At 40.1% G+C, this 22,231-nt stretch overlaps 1 protein-coding gene across 6 annotated transcripts in view; it reads right to left on the bottom strand.

Annotated features, from left to right (window-relative positions):
* Positions 1 to 22,231, bottom strand: part of LSM14A (LSM14A mRNA processing body assembly factor) — a 59,550-nt gene that overhangs the window by 15,225 nt on the left and 22,094 nt on the right. For all 6 annotated transcript variants that reach the window (XM_009232402.4, XM_024236360.3, XM_054538447.2 and 3 more), the window contains 3 exon segments: positions 18,253 to 18,416; positions 16,122 to 16,251; positions 3,546 to 3,668 (listed from right to left, as the gene is read on the bottom strand). In XM_009232402.4, the coding sequence (XP_009230677.1) occupies positions 3,546 to 3,668; positions 16,122 to 16,251; positions 18,253 to 18,416 (417 nt within the window).

Genomic DNA, 22,231 nt, shown 5'->3' with positions numbered 1-22,231 from the left:
TTAAAATTTATATTTTTTTGGTGCTCAGTATGAGGGAAAGAATGACTTTCCCAAAGTGACTTTCTCCAAATGATCAGGCAACATTATTAATTGGAACAGACAGCCTTCTCTCCACTAATTTAAAATAATACCTTTATCATCTACTAAATTCTTTTAAGATGAAGTCTTGCTCTGTTGCCTAGGCTAGTGTGCAGGGCCGCAATCACAGCTTGCTGCCACCTTGACCTCCTGGGCTCAAGCAATCCTCTGGCTTCAGCCTCTCAAGTAGCTGATAGGCGCACACATCACGCCCAGCTAATTTTCAATTTTTTTAGAGACAGGGTCCTGCTATGTTGCCCAGGCTAGTCTCAAATCCCTGGCTTCTATCTTGAACTCGCAAAATGTTAGGGTTTCAGGCATGAACCACTGCACCCAGGATAAATTCTTATTTATACTCGGATCTGTTTCTGACTGCCTATTGCTTTCTATTCATCTCTTTCTTTTTTCCTGCATTGCTACATTTTATTATCATGTCAGTAAACCCATTACTTTTATTTTTCAAATATGTGCAGCCACACTTCCATGTTTATTTTAAAGATAATCTGTTTTACTAAGTTCTCCTACTATTCTATTTGCATTGATTTTTAATTAATTTGCAATAAATTTGATAGCTATGAGGAGTAAAGTATTCTCAACACTGAATCTTTTTTTTTTTTTTTTTTTGGGAGACAGGGTCCCGGTTCTGTTGCCCAGGCTGGAGTGAGGTAGTACAGTTAGGGCTCACTGCAGCCTTGGCCTCCTGGGCTCAAGTGATTCTCCTGTCTCAGCCTCTTGAGTAGCTAGGACCACAGGTGTCCATCATCATACTCTGCTTATTTTAAAAATTTTTTGGTAGAGATGAAGTTTCACTATGTTGCCCAGGCTGGTCTCAAATTCCTGGGCTCAAGTGATAATCCTGGCTTTGCCTCCCTAAGTGCTGGTACTGTTCTTGTTCTTCTACCTAGGAATAAGATATGTTTCTTCCATTATATGCAACTTTTATGTCCCTCTCTTACATTATTTATCATAGAAGTTGGTCATATTTCTTAGTATGACCAACTTATTTCTTGTGTATTTTGTACACAATTTCTATTTTGCATTACTGTAATCATCTCTTCTCCTCATTACATAATCAATGGATTAGGCTTTAGGACTATTAATTTTTTTTTTTTTTTTGAGATGGAGTCTCGCTCTGTCGCCCAAGCTGAAGTGCAGCAGCGTAATCTCGGCTCACTGCAACCTCTGCCTCCCGGGTTCGAGTGATTCTCCCACCTCAGCCTCCTGAGTAGCTGAGATTACAGGTGCACGCCACCATGCCCGGCTAATTTTTGTATTTTTAGTAGAGATGGGGTTTCACCATGTTGGTTGGCCAGGCTGGTCTCGAACCCCTGACCTCAGGCGATCCACCTGCCTTGGCCTCCCAAAGTGCTGGGATTATAGGCATGAGCCATCGTGCCCGGCCAGAACTACTGGCTTTTGTATATTTAATTTACATTTTGCCTGTGCCTAATTTAAGTTCCTTATTAGTTCTCATTCTTCATGAATAATGCTAATTTCAGTATTTATGCTTCTTTTTCATGTGTTCCTGATCTAACTAAAAATTCCAGAATAGGCCGGGCACTGTGTCTCATGCCTATAATCCCAGCACTTTGGGAGGCCAAGGTGGGTGGATCGCTTGAGCCCAGGAGTTCCAGACCAGCCTTGGCAACATGGCGAAACCCCGTCCCTACAAAACTAGCTGGTGGTGCTTGCTTGTGATCTCAGCTAATTGGGAGGATGGCCTGAGCTCAGGAGGTGGAGGCTGCAGTGAGCCATGATCACACCACTGCATTCCAGTCTGGGAGACAGAGCAGGATCCTATTTCAAAAACAAACAAACAATCTTTAGAATGTTTAAAAATTAAGCAAGTAGGCTGGGCGCAGTGGCTCACGTCTACAATCCCAGCACTTTGGGAGGCCAAGGCAGGTGGATCACCTGAGGTCAGGAGTTTGAGACCAGCCTGGCCAACATCACGAAACCACATCTCTACCAAAAATACAAAAAAATGAGCTGGGCGTGGTGGCACATGCCTGTAATCCCAGCTACTTGGGAGGGTGAGGCAGGAGAATCGCTTGAACCTGGGAGGTGGAGGTTGCAGTGAGTTGAGATTGTGCCACTGCACTCCAGTCTGGGTGACAGAGCAAGACTCCATCTTAAAAGAAAAAAAAAAAAAAAAAAAAAAAAGAAAAAAATTAAGCTAATCAATATGAGTAACAGTAAGAACTATTTTAAAATATCTTAAGTGAAATACATAAGATTATGTTTAGCATTGAATTTTTACCCTTAATAGCTTTTTAAAATACTGTCTTGTGATTATAGGTCTTTCTGAAATGACTTAACATTGCTTTACTTAAAAACAAAACAAAACAAAAACCATTCATATAAAGCAATGAGCCAAAAATACCCATTTCTAAAGTGCATAAAAATAGATAAGGAAAAGCCGAGCATGGTGGCACAAGACTGTAGCCCCAGCTACTGGGGAAGCTAAGGTGGGAGGCTTGTTTGGGGCCAGGTGTCCAAGGCTGCAGCGAGCTATGATCACATCTGTAAATAGCCACTGCATTTCAGTTTGGGCAGCATAGTGAGACCCATCTCTTTAAAAAAAAAAAAAAAAAAAAAGCCAGGCCCAGTGGCTCACGCCTGTAATCACAACATCCCAACACTCTGGGGAGGCCAAGGCAAATGGATTGCTTGAGCCCAGGAGTTCGAGACCAGCCTGGGCAATACAGGGAGACCTCATCTCTAATAAGTAAATAAAAGAAAGAAAAAGATTAAGAAAAAAGAAAGAAACAAAGATAAGAATAAAAGGTATGGATAACCATTTAAAATTATGAGACTGAAAGATTAAGAAAAAAGAAAGAAACAAAGGTAAGAATAAAAGGTATGGATAACCATTTAAAATTATGAGACTGGCTGGTTGAAGAGCAGAATCTTAAGAAATAAAACAATCCTTTAAGAAGCTTATTAAAATACAAATCCTCAGGCTCCAGGGATTCTGATGTGTAAGTCTCAGGATTTAAATTTTTAAGAAGCACCCCAGATGATTCAGTTGTGGGTAGCCTACACTGAGAACCACTACTCTCCATCCTGTGAGGATGTTAGGGAAAATGTAACAGCATAATACACAGTTTTTTTCAGATGACATTTCCAATTCATCTTGGACAGCTCAACTTTAATGGTGAGTCTGAGCCTAATTTGATATATTTAAGTGTTACATACAAGTTATATAATTGCTTTGCAAAAGAAGTCCAACTTAGAGAATGCTCAGCATTTCAGTTTCATGATCTAAGAACTGTAATAAGTCTAAATAGTGAGAGTCATTCAATAATATATTCATTGCAATACAGCGATTTGGAGAAAAATTTTAAAAGAACCAAATAGAAATTATACACATGATTTACAAGCTGCAAAAGCTCTTACATTCAGAAAAACACAAAAATCACTATAAAAGTTTAGAATGGAAATATTTTAGGGATGATATAGCTTACCTTGAGATAACTGTGTTTTTAGAGATCTTGTATCCTGTGTAAAGGCAGAACCAACCGCACTACTTTGGGGTAAGGTACCACTGTTTGATGTTTCTGTTCCAAAAGATGTCAAAGAGCTTCCAGCTTAAAGAGATGTTTTTAAATGATAAAAAAATTTAAAAAAATGTTTTACATTATTCAATGGTATAAAGTAATGCAGCATATTAATGATGGTAACTGTCTACCTCTCCCCCCAACATCTGTACAAATTAATAATCTTGGAAATTAAAGTGTACTGAATAGTTTGGGAATTTTATGGCAATATGGAGGGGCGGGGGAAGGGGGAGCCAATATACTGTCCACTATCCTTGGACGCAAGCAATGTTTATAACACATGGAGTGCTGTCCTAGGCAGTTATGCAGATGGGACAGCAAGGACCCATACCAGCTAGAGAAGTAGCAGAAATGGTACATTCAACACCAACATTAAGGTTCAATGATTCTAATACTAAGTATCTGGACAAATAGCCAAATCAGCAGACAGGTTTACGAGGAGCTTTTTCAGCATTTCCAAGGCAACACACAATGGACTCTGGTTTCAATGCTTCCTCTTAAGATGGGACTGTGAGGTTGCATTCTGCCTAAAGCAGCTGCAAAAAGTTCTGGCAATATGAGTAAAAAAGTCCCTAGAAACGGCCCAATTCTCTGCCATACTAGGTTATATCAAATTTCTTCTCTAAGTTTCTACAGTACTTAGGGATCATTCACTTTTGATATACTGTGCTCTTTCCTTAGTATTTCATCTAAGCAGGTTTTCACTGTATTTCAACAGCACCTCCCCCTTCCACAACCTCTAAATCCAACCTAAAGATGGTAGTCAGAGTGATTTTTTACAAAAGATAAATGTAATAACATTATCGTGCTTTAGACCTTCTGATGGCTTCCACTGTCCTCAAGATAAAAGTTTATTTACTTCAGTTAATAAAACCTACCTCTTCTCTCATCATTTTCTATATTTTCACCAGTCTAGCCCACAGCAGTTTATCCTTCTGCTCTTAAAACACATGAAGATTACAATCACGCCCCTTGCAATTTGCTCATTTTCAGGTTAGTCAACTCCAGTCCCTTCAACCATTACTCACTTCACATGGTCTTTATGACACTCTCCCCCTCCTTTCTTGGACTCCTAATTTAATGAATTCTATTTGTTCTTATCCCTCTTAAAATGTGGCTTTAGGGCCGGGTGCAGTGGCTCACACCTGTAATCCCAGAATTTTGGGAGGCCAAGGTGGGCAGATCACGAGGTCAAGAGTTGAAGACTGGCCTGACCGATATGGTGAAACCTTGTCTCCACAAAAATTCAAAAATTAGCCAGGCATGGTGGCGCATGCCTGCAGTCCCAGCTACTAGGGAGGCTGAGGCAGGAAAACTGCTTGAACCTGGGAGGTGGAGGTTGCAATGAGCCAATATTGGGCCACTGTGCTCCAGCCTGGGCGACAGAGTGAGACACTGTCTCAAAAAAAAAAAAAAAAAAAAAAAGTGGCTTCAGAGAGCAGCACAGTATCTTAGACAAGGGGAACCACTGGGACTCCCTTGGAGGTGCAATCCAGTCAGGCTGCAGCTCCAGTAAGCTCGGGAGAAGCCCAACACAACTTCCCACAATATCCCAGTAATGTGGGGACTAGTGCTTTCAAGAATTCTGTGGGGAGTAGAGCCCATCCAGTTATTTCTAGTATTCCTGGGTGATGACCAAGACATCAGCCACTTTGATGTATATTTGCATCTCCAGGCTGTTTCCTCACCTGGCTTGGCCTCCCATTGCTTGTCCTCTGGATTACGCATTCAATGGTTAGAGCAAATCTCTTCCGTGAGATCCTGATCATGTCACATACCCCTCCCTCTACTCCAATTCTACTACCAATCTATGTCTATAATCTATTCCAAATTATTTTTAATTTATAGTTTAAGCCAGGTGTCAAGTTTTATTTTTTCCACAGATAACCAGCTGCTGCAACACCCCTTGTTAAAACAATGTCTTTTCTCTCCATTGAACTGTCTTGGTACTCTGTTGTAAGTATCTGAGTGGGTCTATTTCTGGATTCTCTATTCTTTATTCCTGGTCTGTTAACCTGGTAAGTTACAATCGATTTTCAAATGTTGCAGCTTCGCAGTCCTGAGATAAATCTTTGTCATCATATACAATCCTTCTTCTGAAGTGCTGGCTTCTACTTCTAATAAACATTATTACGTTTATGTTCATGGGAGACAATGATCTATTTTTCTTGTAACAATCTAGTCATAGTTGGTATTTTGGCCTTGGTATATTTGGCCTTGGTTATAGGGTCAGCAAATATTTCCTCTTCCTCAGTTCTCTGAATTTTCTTTTTCTCTTTTTGAGATGGAGTCTTGCTCTGTCGCCAGGCTGGAGTGCAGTGGCGCGATCTCGGCTAACTGTAACGTCTGCCTCCTGGGCTCAAGCGATTGCCTGCCTCAGCTTCCCGAGCAGCTGGGACTACAGGCACGCACCACCATGCCCAACTAATTTTTTTTTTTTTGTATTTTTAGTAGAGACAGGGTTTCGCCATGTTGGCCGGGCTGTTCTCGATCTCCTGACCTCATGATCTGCCCGCCTCGGCCTCCCAAAGTGCTGGGATTACAGGTGTGAGCCACCGTACCCAGCCTTTTTTACCTTTTTAAGAGACAGGGTTTTGCTCTGTTGCCTTGGCTGGAGTGCAGTGCCACGATCATGGCTCACTGCAGCCTTGAACTCCTGGGCTCAAGAGATCCTCCCACCTCAGCCTCCTGAGTTAGTGGGACTACAGGCATGCATCATGGTGCATAGCTATCTGAAACAGTTTGTGTAAGATTAGTAACAATTATTTCTTCCCTAAATGTTTGGTAGAATGTAACAGTAAACAGTCTAGAATTTTCTTTCTGGGTGATTTTAAATTACTGTTTCAATTTCATTAGAAGACATAGAGATATTGAGATTTTATTTCTTCTTGTGTTAGTTTACTATTTTTCAACAAATTTGCCCACTTCATCCAAACTATCACATTTGTTGACATTCATATATTCCCATATTATTCTTTTAAGGTCTATGCTGATGTCTACTCTTTCATTCCTGGTATTGGCAACTTGCTTGGTTGCTTGGTTGTTCTTTCTTTCCTTAATCAGTTTTGTTAGGGACTTATCAATCTTTTTTTTTTTTTGAGACGGAGTTTTGCTCTTGTTGCCCAGGCTGGAGTGCAATGGAGCGATCTTGGCTCACTGCAACCTCCACCTCCCAGGTTCAAACAATTCTCCTGCCTCAGCCTCCCGAGTAGCTGGGATTACAGGCATGCACCACCACGCCTGGCTTATTTTTTTTGTATTTTCAGTAGAGACGGGGTTTCTCCATGTTGGTCAGGCTGGTCTCGAACTCCTGACCTCAGGTGATCCACCCACCTCGGCCTCCCAAAGTGCTGGGATTATAGGCGTGAGCCACCGCGTCCCGCCTCAATCTTATAAAATAAAAAAAAATAAAAAAACCCACCCAAAACAAACTCTTGACTTTGCTGATAATATAATCTATTTCTATTTCATTGATTTCTGCTCTTATCTTTTTATTTTCTTCCCCCCTACTACTTTTGGAATAATTTTCTTTCATTTTTTTCCTAGCTGTCCCCTGACGTCCTCACCAACTTTTCTTAGAGACATGGTCTCACTCTGTCACCCAGGCTAGAAGGCAGTGGCACAATCATAGTTCACTGCAACCTTGAACTGCTGGGCTCAAGGAATCCTCCCACCTCAGCCTCCCAAGTAGTTAGGACTAAGGGCATTCGCCACCATGCCCAGCTAACCATTTTTCCTAGTATTTTTTTTTTTTTTTTTTTTTGTGAGACAGAGTCTTGCTCTGTCATCCAGGCTGGAGTTCAATGGTGTAATTTCGGCTCACTGCAACCTCCGCCTCCTGGGTTCAAGCGATTCTCCTGCCTCAGCCTCCTGAGTAGCTGGGATTACAGGCACCTGCCATCATACACGGCTAATTTTTGTATTTTTGTAGAGATGGGGTTTCACCATGTTGGCCAGGCTGGTCTCAAACTCCTGACCTCAGGTAATCCGCCCGCCTTGACCTCCCAAAGTGCTGGGATTACAGGTGGGAGACACCACACCTGGCCCCTTCCCAGCTTCTTAAACTGGTAGCTTAAAGCACTGATTTTAAAAATTCTTATTTTCCTTTTTATTTGAGACAAAGTCTTCCTCTGTCACCCAGGCTGGAGTGCAGGGACGTCATCTTGGCTCACCGCAACCTCTGCCTCCCCAGCTCAAGTGATTCTCCCGCCTCCGCCTCCCAAATAGCTGGGACTACAGGCGCATGCCAACACGCCTGAGTAATTTTTGTATTTTTAGTAGAGACGGGTTTTTACCACATTGGCCAGGCTGGTCTTGAACTCCTGACCTCAAGTGATCTGCCCATCTCAGCCTCCCAAAGTGCTGGGATCATGGGCATGAGCCACTGCACCCGGCCGAAAATTCTTGTTTTCTAATACATGTATTTAAAGCTATGAAAATTTTTCTAAACACTGTTTTAGCTACACCCACAAACTTTCTGGTCATTAAATTAAAAATAAATTTTTTTAAATTTAATTTTTTCTTTTTAGAGAAAAGGTCTAGCTCTGTCGCCTTTCCTGGAGTGCAGAGGCAGAATCACAGCTCACTGCAGCATCACAGCTCACTGCAGTCTTGAATTCCTGGGCTCAATCAAGTCTCCCACCCCAGCCTCCTGAGTGCTAGGACTACAGGTATGTACAACCACACCCAGCTACTTAAAAATTTTTTTTCGTAGAGACAAGCTCTCCCTATGTTCCCCAGGCTGGTCTTGAACTCCTGGCCTCAAGTGATCCTCCCACCATGGCCACCCAAAGTGCTGGGATTACAGGTGTATGCTGTCACATCTGGTCTAGATTTAAAATATTCTCTAATTTCCCTTGTAAATTCTCCTCTGATCTATTAGTGATTAACAAGTTTACCTGATACCAAGTTATCTGGGGATTTTTCAAGTTACCTTTATTAATTTCAAGTTTATTTTGTGGTTTAATAATATAGCATGTATGATTTTATTCCTTTTGGAATTTAGTGTGACTTATTTTATGGTCCAGCATTTGGTCTATATTGTTGAACAGTTCATGTCTACTTAAAACAATATTCTGCAATTGTTGGGTATACTGTTTTATAAAAGTTACACATTTAGGACTGTTGTATCTTCCTGATGAATTGATCCTTATCTTTATGAAGAACGCCCCCCCCAACCTTTACCTCTGGAAGAAATCCTGATCTTTAAGCTCCTTTGTCTGATATTAATATATGCTACACACTTTTCTTGTTATTGCTGTTTGTATAGTATACCTTTTTCTATTCTTTCACTTTCAGTGCATTTCTTATAAACATAATATAGTTGGGCCTTGTCTTTTTTTTTTTTCTAATTCAGTCTGACACTCTCTGCCTTTTAACTGGAATGTTTAATTCCCTCACGTTTTACCAAAGTAGATCTTTAACAATCTTTCTTTTCTCTTTTTTTTTTTTTTTTTTTTGAGACAGGGTCTCGCTCTGTCGCTCAGGCTGGAGTACAGTGGCGTGATTTCAACTCACTGCAACCTTCGCCTCCTGGGTTCCAGGGATTCTCCTGCCTCAGCCTCCTGAGTAGCTGGGATTACAGGCGCACGCCACCATGCCCGGCTCATTTTTTTTTTTATTTTTAGTAGAGACAGGGTTTCACCGTGTTGACCAGGCTGATCTTGAACTCCTGACCTCAAATGATTCACTCGTCTCAGCCTCCCAAAGTGCTGGGATTACAGGCCTGAGCCACTGTGCCTGGTCTGATCTTTAACAATCCTTAGTTTAACATCCATAATGGTTGAAACACCCCCCTGGCTTTATGCTAACTGTAAAGTTTGTAAGCATCTCTTCAACGCTTCATCACTCAGTGATTAAAAATTAGTCTCTACAAAACACTGGAGACCTAAGAGAACCATCCTGCAATATGGGTTGGCTATTTAATCAACTAAAATGTACCCACTGATGGTCTACTCAGCCAATATTCCTCCATCTGGCATATAAGATTATGAGACTTAAACAATCAACTGGAGTAAATATAACAGAAAAAATATCTAATTGCTCCATGTTTCTTCATTTTAATCCTTGCTATAGAATTACTTTAGATAGCTGGTCAATCTATACCTTTCACTGTTTCTATGAATCCTTTTTCTAACTGCAGCAGTAAGCTCTTTCTACTGTTCAATGGTAACACAGGGAAATACTGTTTTGATGCTTCATTTATTGTGAGATGTTTAATTTTTCCAAGAGTTCAGAAATGAAGGCCAGTAATGATCTAATCTCTTACACATAAGAATTATTTTTGCATCAGTTTTAAGAAAAGTCCGCCAGGCGCGGTGGCTCACGCCTGTAATCCCAGCACTTTGGGAGGCCGAGGTGGGCGGATCACGAGGTCAGGAGATCGAGACCATCCTGGCTAACACGGTGAAACCCCGTCTCTACTAAAAAAATACAAAAAATTAGCCGGGCGTGGTGGCGGGCGTCTGTAGTCCCAGCTACTCGGGAGGCTGAGGCAGGAGAATGGCGTGAACCTGGGAGGTGGAGCTTGCAGTGAGCGGAGATGCGCCACTGCACTCCAGCCTGGGCAGCAACAGAGTGAGACTCCGTCTCAAAAACAAACAAACAAACAAACAAAAAAACAAAGAAAAGTCCTTTAATTCTACCTGGTATATTATTCTTCTCAATGTATGAGAGTATATATTCTTCACATACTTGCCAAAAGAGTATGTATATAATCAAGCTTTTGAGTTTTTGCCAAACTGATAGTGAGAAATGGTGTCTTAGTGTAGATTTAATTTGTATGTTTTTCACTATAAGCAAGATTATTATTATTATTATTATTTTTTTGGAGACACAGTCTGGCTCTGTTTCCCAAGCTGGAGTACAGTGGCGTGCTCTTGGCTCATTGCAACCTCTGCCTCTCAGGCTCAAGCAATCCCCCCACCTCAGCCTCTGGAGCAGCTGGGATTACAGGAGTGTGCCACCATGCTTGCCTAATTTTTTTTTTTTTTGTAGAGCCAGGGTTTAGCTATGTTGCCCAGGCTGGTCTCCAACTCCTGAGCTCAAGCAGTCCTCCTGCCATGGCCTCCCAAAGTGCTAAGGTCTTTGTACTCCAGCCTGGGCAGCAGAGCAGGACTCAGTCTCAGAAACAAAACAAAACAAAAAACAAAACAAAACAAAACAAAACAAGAACCAAACCAACCAACCAAACAAATGAAAAAAAAAAAACAAAACTTACTAAAATGCAATAATAAGGGTGGGCATGGTGGTTCCCAACACTTTGGGAAGTGGAGGCAGGCAGACTGAGCCCAGGAGTTCAAGATCAGCCTGGATGACATGCTGAGATGCTGTGTTTACCAAAAATACAAAAATTAGCCGGGCATGATGGCACATGCCTGTAGTCCCAGCTACTAGGGAGGTTGAAGTGGGAAGACTGCTTGAGCCCAGGAGGTCTAGGCTGCAGCGAGCCATGGTTGTGCCACTGTACTCCAGCCTGGGTGACAGAAAGAGACCCTGTCTCAAAAAATAAATAAATAAAAATAAAAAGCAATAGTAATAACACATGAAAATGTAAACATATAAAAATTTTCTCATCAAATAGCAATACTGTGATCCAGATTCATTTAAATTTCCTTTTAAAATCAGAATAGTAGGAACCAAAAATGAAAAGAGGCCTAGCTTAAAAAGTGGTTTACTTTGTGCCAACAAAAGCTAAATTTGGCTGGGCATGGTGGCTTACGCCTGTAATCTCAGCATTCTGGGAGGCTGAGGCGGGCGGATCAAGAGGTCAGGAGTTTGAGACCAGCCTGACCAACATGGTGAAACCCTGTCTCTACTAAAAATACAAAAATTAGCTGGGCGTGGTGGCGCATGCCTGTAACCCCAGCTACTCAGGAGGCTGAGGCAGGAGACTCGCTTGAACCCGGGAGGAGGAGGCTGCAGTGAGCTGAGATCGCACCATTGCACTCTAGCCTGGGTGACAGAGCAAGACGCCATCTCAAAAAACAAGCTAAATTTAAGTTAATTCCTTTTCTGAAAAACATCTGTCACCTTGACCAATGCCACAGCTTTCCTCTTCCTCATTTGGTAACTTCTAACACTTAGTTTTCTAATTAGCCACTCCACAAATTATCCTAACCAATATGGAAATCAATTAATCAAAAATAATCTGACCCTGCAAAAATTATTCTACTGACATGGAAAACACCAGTAAAACCTTCTACTTTTGTGACACCCAAGTAATAAACCAACAACCCACAATAATATTAAAATTAGATTAAAATATTTATAAAAGCATTTCACAACCACAAAATACTCTGATTAGAGAGTAAACCTTGAAGAATGGCAGAAGCAATAGTTACTATATAGATACTACGTGCTTGATCCTGTTCAAATTTTTGAACATAATTAGTTACATAAACTTCATGGTAACATAAGAAGTATAATGATGATCTCAAAGTCAGCTAACTATTTAATTTAGTCAAAGAAGCCTCAAAAAGGATAATACAATTTGCAATCTTTCCTTACTTGGATCCCCAGGAAAGGATTCTAAGTTATAGTTAACATACAGTATATCTTGATTTAACAAGAATAAATAACATTGATCTTACTACTGGATTTGGAAATTTATGGACCAAAGTTACACTATTTCACCTAAAATAAGTCTAAAAGGAATTAATTTTTAATTATGAAAAATGTCAAACCTATGTTAAAATTGAAGGAGTACACAGAATATCAATATATTCCTCACCTAGACTCATCAACTGCTAACATCTAACCAAACCCACTCTGTTTCTCCATCTTTATACCTTAATATGCACATTTTTCTTTTGTTTAGAGAGGCTAAAATCAATGTGGCCCTTTTACTTTTAAATACTTCAAAACCACCTCCCCCAAACAAAAACACTTTCCCATATGATTAACCAGAAAATTAACAGTAATAACAACATCCAACAATTAGTCCATACTCAAAAGTTCCTTAGTAGTCTCTAAAATGTTCTTCACACCAACTTCTTACAAACACGCCAACTTTTTAAAAGCCCAGTATTCGATTCTATATTACATTTGGATGTTATGTCTCTTCAGTCTTTGCCAGCCTAAAGCAGTTCTGCTGCCTCTCTCCATTCTTTGTAATATTGAATCTTTTGAAGAGTGTGGATAACTGTCTTGCAAAACAACCCACCTTCTGGATATATAAGCCCATTTCTTCAAAATTAGATTCTGCATTTTCAGCAAGAACCCCACAAAGGTGATATTATGTTTTGCCCCCCACCCCAATCATCACAACAGGAGACACATAATTGTTCATGGCAATGCTAAACTTGAGCACTTGACGAAGTTGGTAACCACCAGATGTCTGTGTTACAAGGGTCCATTTTTCCCCCTTTGTAAATTGTGGGACGATACTTTAAGACCACCTTAATATCCTGTCCTAACACCTTTCACCCAATGACTTCAGCATCTAATGATAATCCTCGCTAATTATTATACTGAGATTAGAAAATGGCAATTTTCTTTATCTACCACTGCTTCTACTTATTAGCAGGCATTTTTATGTGAAAAAAGTATGTCTTTTCCTTTGTTTTTCAATGGGCCCTTGTTCCTTTTAGTGGGGAGTGGTATTTAGAAACTAAGAGCTGAGTCTACATGTGTTCTTTGCTATGGGGTTTCCATTGTTTCTAGGTCCTTTCTATGAACAGAGCTAGGAAATAACCAGTTTTAAAAAAATGAGTCCATACTCATACCATCTATTTATATTCAGCACCACAGGGTTCTTTCTCACCTTTCCCATTCCATATTTATATCTTCCTTCTCCATGGTAAAAACACTATTTCCCAACATAAGTATTTTATTCATTTGCCCTTTCCTATAATACATACAAAACAGTTTAAGAATTAACACCTGGCTGGGTGCAGTGGCTCACACCTGTAATCCCAACACTTTTGGAGGCTGAGGTGGGCGGATCACTTGAGGTCACAAGTTTGAGACCAGCCTGGAAAACATGGGGAAACCCTGTCTCTACAATAAATACAAAAAAATAATCTAGCCGGGAGCGATGGTGCATGCCTATAATCCCAGCTACTCGGGAGGTTGAGGTGGGAGGATGGCTTGAGCCTGGGAGGCAGAGGTTGCAGTGAGCCGGGATCGTGACACTGCACTCCAGCCTGGGTAAGAGCCAGATCTTATCTCAAAAATAAATAAATAAATAAATAACACCAATAATACAAATCAAAGTCAAGTTTTCTTAATAGTTCTATTTGTTGTTAGAATATATCCTACTAAGAGTGTAAAAGTTATCTGAATTATTTTTTCCTCTGTGTGGTTTTTTTTGTTGTTTTATTGAGACGGAGTCTCGCTCTGTCGCCCAGGCTGGAGTGCGGTGGCGTGATCTTGGCTCACTGCAAGCTCCGCCTCCCGGGTTCACGCCATTCTCCTGCCTCAGCCTCCCGAGTAGCTGGAACTACAGGCATCCACCACCATGCCTGGCTAATTTTGTTGTATTTTTAGTAGAGACGGAGTTTCACCGTGTTAGCCAGGATGGTCTCGATCTCCTGACCTCGTGATCCGCCCGCCTCGGCCTCCCAAAGTGCTGGGATTACAGGCGTAAGCCACTGCACCCAGCCCTCTGTGTGGTTATATTATCAATTTAATATGTAATAGCACCTGTGGTTTCTGTTTATATTCATTCAGTTTTATTTATTTATTTATTTTTAGACGGAGTTTTGCTGTTGTGGCCTAGGCTGGAGTGCAATGGCACGATCTCAGCTCACTGCAACCTCCGCCTCCTGGGTTCAAGCGATTCTCCTACCTCAGCCTCCCTAGTAGCTGGGATTACAGGCATGCACCACCATGTCCAGCTAATTTTGTATTTTTAGTAGAGATGGGGTTTCTCCATGTTGGTCAGGCTGGTCTTGAACTCCCGACTTCAGGTGATCCGCCCACCTCAGCCTCCCAAAGTGCTGGGATTATAGGCGTGAGCCACCGCGCCCAGCTCATTCAGTTTTAGTTTGCTTTTTTTTTGCCATTCTTTGTTATTTTGTGAATAAGTAAAACATTTAAATACTTAAGTCACATCTGTATAAAAAGTATATTCATAAGAAGGAATTTAATAATTTTAATAAAAGTTATTAGCATATCAATGAGTTTCAAGATACACCTGAAACTAAATTTGTGGTGCAGTGAAACAGTAAACTGATAATTATTTCAATGAAATTTTAAAAGATTAGGGGTAAAAGCTTGAGATTTAAAGCTGTTTTTTTTTTTTTTACACTTGATCTTAGCCAAAAGGCCGAGAAGCGATTTTTTTTTTTTAAAGCTGTTCTTTACCGTGGGAATAAAGGTGTACTTAAACGGTAAAATGCACAGCTATAAAAACAAAACAACACTGAGCTAACCTGATTACATCCAGCTTTTGCACTCAATAGCCCTTGACCCTCCAGCCATAAGCAAGCCTGTCATTCGCCCAGCCCTGCTATACATTCTCATTACAGTTGTTTCAAATCCAGTGTTACAGAAACAAAGCACCAAGCCCTCAATCATGCTATGCGTATCTTTATGTGTGCATGTCTTATATATGTTTAAAATAAACGTTTTAGGCTGGGCTTGGCGGCTCACGCCTGTAATCCCAGCACTTTGGGAGGCTGAGGTGGGTGGATCACTTGAGGTCAGGAGTTCGAGACCAGCTTGGCCAACATGGTGAAACCCCATGTCTACTAAAAATACAAAAAAATTGGCCGGGAGTGGTGGCGCACACCTGTAATCCCAGCTACTCAGGAGGCTGAGGCAGGAGCACTGCTTAAGCCTGGGAGGTGGAGGTTGCAGTGAGCGGCGATGATGCCACTACACTCTAGCCTGGGCAACAGAGCAAGACTCTGCCTCAGAAAAACAAAAAAAAAAAAAGAAAAAGAAATTAAAAAGAAAAATTTATTAATTAAAATCCAGGCCAGACGCAGTGGCTCACACCTGTAATCCTAGTACTTTGGGAGGCCGAGGAAGGTGGATCACCTGAGGTCAGGAGTTCAAGACCAGCCTGGCCAACACAGTGAAACTCCACCTCTACTGAAAATACAAAAATTAGCTGGGTGTGGTGATGCATATCTGTAATCCCAGCTATTTGGGAGGCTGAGGCACGAGAATTGCTTAAACCCACGAGGCGGAGGTTGTAGTGAGCCAAGATAGTGCCACTGGACTCCAACCTGAGTGATAGAGTGAGAATTTGTCTTTAAAAAAAAAAAAAAAACCCAACTACCAATAAGATTTGGTAGATATTGGATATACCTAGGTGTAAAAAAAAAGTTACTTTGTGAAAGCTGACTTTAAAAAACCCACTAATATCAATAAAGGCTTTAAGATATCATCAAAATGTGTTCTGAACACCATAAAGCAAAGTTACAAAAGGAACATCAAACAACATTTCTAATAGTTTGTGTTGAGTTTCTATACCTTTGTGGTAAAGAAAGGAAGAATACAAAAACAAAAAAATAAAAGAAAAAGAAAACATACCAACACCAACAGCACCAAACTGCTGCCCAACTAAGGAACTTGGACTGAACTGACTGTATGTGGGCATCCTGCCGAAAGGCCCATAAGAACCCATGGACTGGAATGAAGAGGTCGATGAGCCTAGTGAGGACTGAAGGAAAATCATGAGTTATCTTTCCAAGCTCTAAGCAACATGTATATAATGAAAAAAAAAATTCCAGATTTTTACACTTTTAAGAAAACTATTAAATTATAACTACTAGATATAAAATGAATTACAATATGCACTTAATATTAAAATAGCCGAACAACCTTTTGATTTCAGTATCTGTCTATAATGTGCCAATTATACTCAATGTGACTTACAAATACTTTTTTCTACGATAAACTCCCCATTTGAGTTAAGAGTTTTATAGATTGAGGAAAGAATTAAAGTTACTTAAGTAAAGTAACTTTGCTTAAAGAAAAATATGAGAAAAATCACACTTAGTAATAATGGGTTTTAGTCTGATGTTGATATAAATCTCACGTATGATTTTACTCTTATTTTCAATCATTTGAGGCCTACCATTAAATTCACAGATGTAGAAATAAACACATCCCACATAAAACCATTTACATTTTTACTTATAGTTACATTAAGCTGAGGAACATTTTATAAAAACTTTAACTTAAACCTAAAGCATATAAAATATATAACATATATTAATACATGTATACTTCATATATTATCTTATTATAAACTGTTTCATAATATAAACATGAAGTGTATTAAAGGCTACCAGGACATACACTCACTGATGGCAGGACCTTTTCTGTGTGTTCACCACTAGTGTTAAGTACATGCCAGATACTCTGTAAATACTACTGAACGAATGAATAAGAAGATCAAGTAGAAGTTTTTGATTATTGAAGTAGTTATTCAAACCATTTTCATATGTGCTCTCTTAGTTTTTCTCCTTCCATAAAACTGATTACTCAAATAACTGGTTTCTGGAGAATTATCAAAAGCCATATAAAAGAGACAGTAAGGTAACACCAGTGTTTGGTGTAGGGAGCTATCTCTATTAAGAATGTGTCTCTTCCTTCTCCATTTAAAGAGATTCACATTTCCACTTCAGGCTTCCTTTCACCAAAATAAGACTTAACAAGGGTAGGGGAAGATGAGAGTAGAGAATTTCTCCAGGTTATGCTGCAAGAACAAAATTTACAATTCCTTATTAAAAAGCTTAAATTGGGAGATTTAAGAGCTGATCTAAATATGTTAAAATACATTGATGTTTGTGTTTTCTTATTATATAACATTGCAGGCCAGGCACAGTGGCTCATGCCTGTAATCCCAGCACTTTGGGAGGCTGAGGTGGGCAGATCACCTGAGGTCAGTAGTTTGAGACCAGCCTGGCCAACATGGTGAAACCCCATCTCTACTAAAAATACAAGAATTAGCCGGGCGTGGTGGTGCGTGCCTGTAATCCCAGCTACTCAGGAGGCTGAGGCAGAAGAATCGCTTGAACCCGGGAGGCGGAGGTTGCAGTGAGCCGAGTTCGCGCCACTGTACTCCAACGACTCTGTCAAAAAAAAAAAAAAAGAAAGAAAAAGAAAAACAAAACAAAACCCAACACTACATATTATAACATATGCAGAACAATGTGATTTTGCTTTTTTTTTTTTCCCATTAAGCCTAATAATCTTACCTAAGAGTAGCTGTTATTGCCTTGGTTTGCAATATAAACCATATCTCAATAGCATGGTAGCACGGATCTTAGATTCTGAAGCAGGCTGCCTGGATCTGTTCAAATTGCGGCTCCACCTGAACTTCCTCACTTGTTAAAAGTGAGAATAATTATGGTACCAACCTCAGAGGGTGTCTTACATGCACAGCACTTCTACAGAGTAGCCTTCAATGTTAGCTATGGTAATTGTTGTTGAAATTAGAAAATATTTCATAATAAATTCCTCAGCTGTTTCTTACCTTAGTTCTAATTTATGATACAAAGAGAAAAACCTAGATGAGAACATTATCCAGTAATTTCAGGTATCCCGGTAACTTGGAAATGATAAGCTACATGAACATTCAGCTAGAGAGAAAAAAGCCAAGACTAACCCTGTGCAGAGTTTACCTGTACTTCAAGACAAATTTACCATCAGTTACCTGAACAATAGCTGGGTCTTGAGGCAAAGAACACTGTGGTTTTGGTGGCTCACAAACAGTAAGGTCTTTAATGTCACTCCCACGGAATATAATGTATTCAAAGACTTCATCTCGAGGTGGTATTGGACGATCTGTCGGTCTGTCTTCTGTACCAAAGGATCGAACTGGCAAGAAAACAAAGGATATGAGATGTGTGACTACTCATCACATTCAGGTAGTATCCCAGATTCTAAATGTTGTATTTCAAGTACTAAGCAGTAGTTTGAAATGTTTGAGAAAGTATTCATTAATCTATAGTTAAAAAAGTTTTTTTAAAGAGGAAAATAGAGTGGCTTTTGCCTGAAGTTAAATACATGCAATATAAAAGACTATCTGTATTATGAGGTTGTGTTCCTCTTATATTTTTATTTATTTGTATCTTTAGTGGTTGTAGTGGGGTGTTAAAATGTCCTTTCATTATCTATTTATTGATGAGACCTCTGTCCCCTAGGCTGGAGTGCAGTGGTGTGGTCATGGCTTCCTGCAGCCTCAGTTTCCCGGGCTCAGGTGATCCTTCTATCTCAATCTCCCATGTAGCTGGGACCACAGGCATGTGCCACTAAGCCCAGCTAACTTTTTTTATTTTTTAGTAGAGATGAGGTCTTGCTAGTTTGCACAGGCTGGTCTTGAACTCCTGGCCTCAAGTGACCTTCCTGCTTTAGCCTCTCAATGTGCTGGGATTAAAGGCCTAAGCCACTGTGCCTGGCTCACGGTTAATTTATTTTTAATGTCCTCATTCAACAAAATAAAAATTAGCAACCTATGTCTTTCTTGGGGAAGGAGGGGGAGACAAAGATTCCTCCAGTCTACAAAATCTCAAAGTTTGGGTATTGACCTTTGGGACACAGAGAGCCATGAAGGTATCAATAACATTTACCTTGCTGAGGAGTAAGTCCTCTAGAAGCCAAGCCGAGCAGCTGCCAGCTACTCAGCCCCATGGGACAGCCTGAAATACCCTAGTTACCTAAAATATCTACCATATAATTAAATCTGATTATTTTAAAAATGAAGACAGCATTACTCAAAGTTAAACTGGGGACCACCTGCAACACAGTAAGCTGGCTACGAATAAAGATTTCTACCGAATCTTTTTGCTGGGGACAGGGTCCAAAAATCTGCATTTTAAGCCAATTTCTGGCTAGGCACAGTGGCTCATGCCTGTCATCCCAGCACTATGGGAGGCCAAGGTGGGAGGACTGCTTGAGCCCAGGAGTTCAAGACCAGCCCTAGCAACATAGTGATGTTCTGTCTCTACAAAAAAAAAATAAAAATTTTTAAAAATTAGCCAGGTGTGGTAGTGCACGCCTGTAGTCCCAGCTATAAGGAGGCTGAGATATGAGGACCGGTTGAGCCTGGGAGATTGAGGCTGTACTGAACCGTGGCTGCACTCCAGCCTGGGTGACACAGCAAGACCCTATTTCAAAATAAGTAAATAAAATAACCAAATCCCCAAGTTTCTTATAAATACAAAAGTTTCAGGTTCATTGTCCTGGGAGATTTCTGAAAATGTCTGCATCCATACAGAAGTTCCAAATAGAAAATATGAAACATCATATTTCATTTAAAGAGTATCCTAAAGGAAGTAAACCCCTTAACATTTGTTTTTGTTTTTGTTTTTGAGATGGAGTTTCATTCTGTTGCCCAAGCTGGAGTGCAGTGACGCAATCTTGGCTCACTGTAACCTCTGTCTCTTGGGTTCAAGCGACTCTCCTGCCTCAGCCTCCTGAGTAGCTGGGATTACAGGCGTGTGCCACCATGCCCAGCTAATTTTTGTATTTTTTTTTAGCGCAGATGGGGTTTCACTACGCTGGCCAGACTGGTCTAGAACTCCTGACCTCAAGTGATCCACCCGCTTCGGCTTCCCGAAGTGCTGGCATCACAGGTGTGAGCTACTGCGCCCGGCCCCCTTAACATTTTTAATGCGTACACTTTTTTTTATTTTTATTTTTTATTTTTTGCAGAACTGATGCAACGCCTCATGCCTGTAATCCCAGCACTTTGGGAGGCCGAGGTGGGCAGATCACTTGAGGTCAGGAGTTTGACACCAGCCTCAACAAAATGGTGAAACCCCATCTCTACTAGAAATACAAGAAATCATTAGCTGGGCATGCTGGCATGCGCCTGTAGTCCTAGCTGCTCAGGTGGCTGAGGTGGGAGGATTGGCTGAACTCAAGAGGCAGAGGCTGCAGTGAGCCGAGATGGCGCCCCTGCACTCCAGCCTGGGTGACAGAGTGACAATCTGACTCCAAAAAAAAAAAGAATGTTATTTGTTATTTCAGTGTAAATAATGTCCTACACTCTTATTCTAAAAGTTCTTTCTAGTACTTATGAGACTTCCAGGAAAGACAGTGGCACAGGTAGTTTGGCAGAAGATCCTTCCCTAAAACTAAAGGAAAGAAACAAAAAGGAAGTTAAAATATCGCTAAAATCATGACAAGTTCTCAAACTCATACCATGAAATTTTATTAAATAGTATCATTCAGGTACAGAATGAGTTAGTTGAAACTGAAAGACCAAGCCCAGAATCCATACGTAAGTATCCTCTGCCCTCTCCTCCCACCAGAGAAATTTTGACTAGCATCTTCAGCTTGCTAAGGTGGGGACAGGGACTGCGGAATGCCCTACCTGAAGCTCCCTTTCTCTGATGGCCAAACAGTACTTTAGCAGGCAGGAGGATTTTATATTTTTACCTTTATCCAAAAGGAAGGATAAGGAGGAGAAAGGACTAATTACAAATAAATCAATCTCACCCCTAACCTCAGTACCATCACAACAAATAAAGTCTCATGCTTCCAAAGTAGCAGATGAGATCATCCTGAAGTAGAGGGGGAAAAAGTCAAAGGCCCTTCTTCTACAAAATTAGAGAAGCTCTATTAAGCTTCCTAAGACCTAATAGAGCTTAGCCAGGTGAATTCAGACTGAAGTAAAAGAGAATCTGCATTTCACGTTTTTGGCAAGCAGCAGGTACTGGAAGGACCTACCAAAGAAAAAAAGAGTAGAAAAATCAGGGAATCAAGAAAAATTTTACAGGAAAGATGGAAAGAAGGGAAGAAAAGAGGGAAAGGAGGGAGGCAATGATGGAAGGAAAGAAAAAGGTATATCAAAATAAAGAAAAAAGGCAGGAAAGAAGAAGAGAAGAATCAAAAAGGACACGGCCTTCATTTGCTTATTTTGTTTTTTTCCATTACCAGCAGTTTGCCCTGACAGAGAGGACACAGTCTTCAAAAGGTAGATGAAATACAGTCAGTATTAGTATTTATCACAAAAAATAGAAGAAATTTTCTGAAACAACTGCTTCCACAAGAAAAACAGATAGCATAGACTTTTATGATCAAAACAACATTGAAAGGATAGCATGCAGAATTAAGGAAAGAAAATTAACACAAGATAAATAAAACAGCATAACTAATAAATACATCAACAGTCAATGCAGTAAAACCAAGTCACTAGAAGAGAATAATTTTGAGAAAACGTAAACAAAATGTCATGAAAAAGTACTACAGCATTAAAAATGTTAGAGAAAAGATGATAGTTATGAAGATCCAACAGTTAACTGCTGCCCCTGAGATAGACAAAAGAATAAGAAAAATATAATTAAAGATATAACAGAATAGAAATGTCTTAACATGAAGGCCTAAATTTCATCAAAAGCTTTCACTGTATTTCCAGAAAAAAACAAAACAAACAAACAAAAAACAGACCACTACAAGCCACAGAGACTTATGCTTTGGTATATCAAAATAAAGAACTCAAAAAGTGTTATCCAAAGATAAGAAATGGACAATAAATTCATTTAAACACAGAAGTGTACATGACAATTTACTTTGGTTCTAGAATAGAAATAGTTCTGGAAAAGACTACAAAGTTACAAAGTGTAACAACCTAAGAACAGTATATCACAACATTTTAACAAAAATTGGGAGATTAAAATGAATGGAGA

Source organism: Pongo abelii, chromosome 20 (assembly GCF_028885655.2).
Source record: "Pongo abelii isolate AG06213 chromosome 20, NHGRI_mPonAbe1-v2.0_pri, whole genome shotgun sequence".
Taxonomy (NCBI): Eukaryota; Metazoa; Chordata; class Mammalia; order Primates; family Hominidae; genus Pongo; species Pongo abelii.
This window is presented reverse-complemented; position numbering and strand designations above follow the sequence as displayed.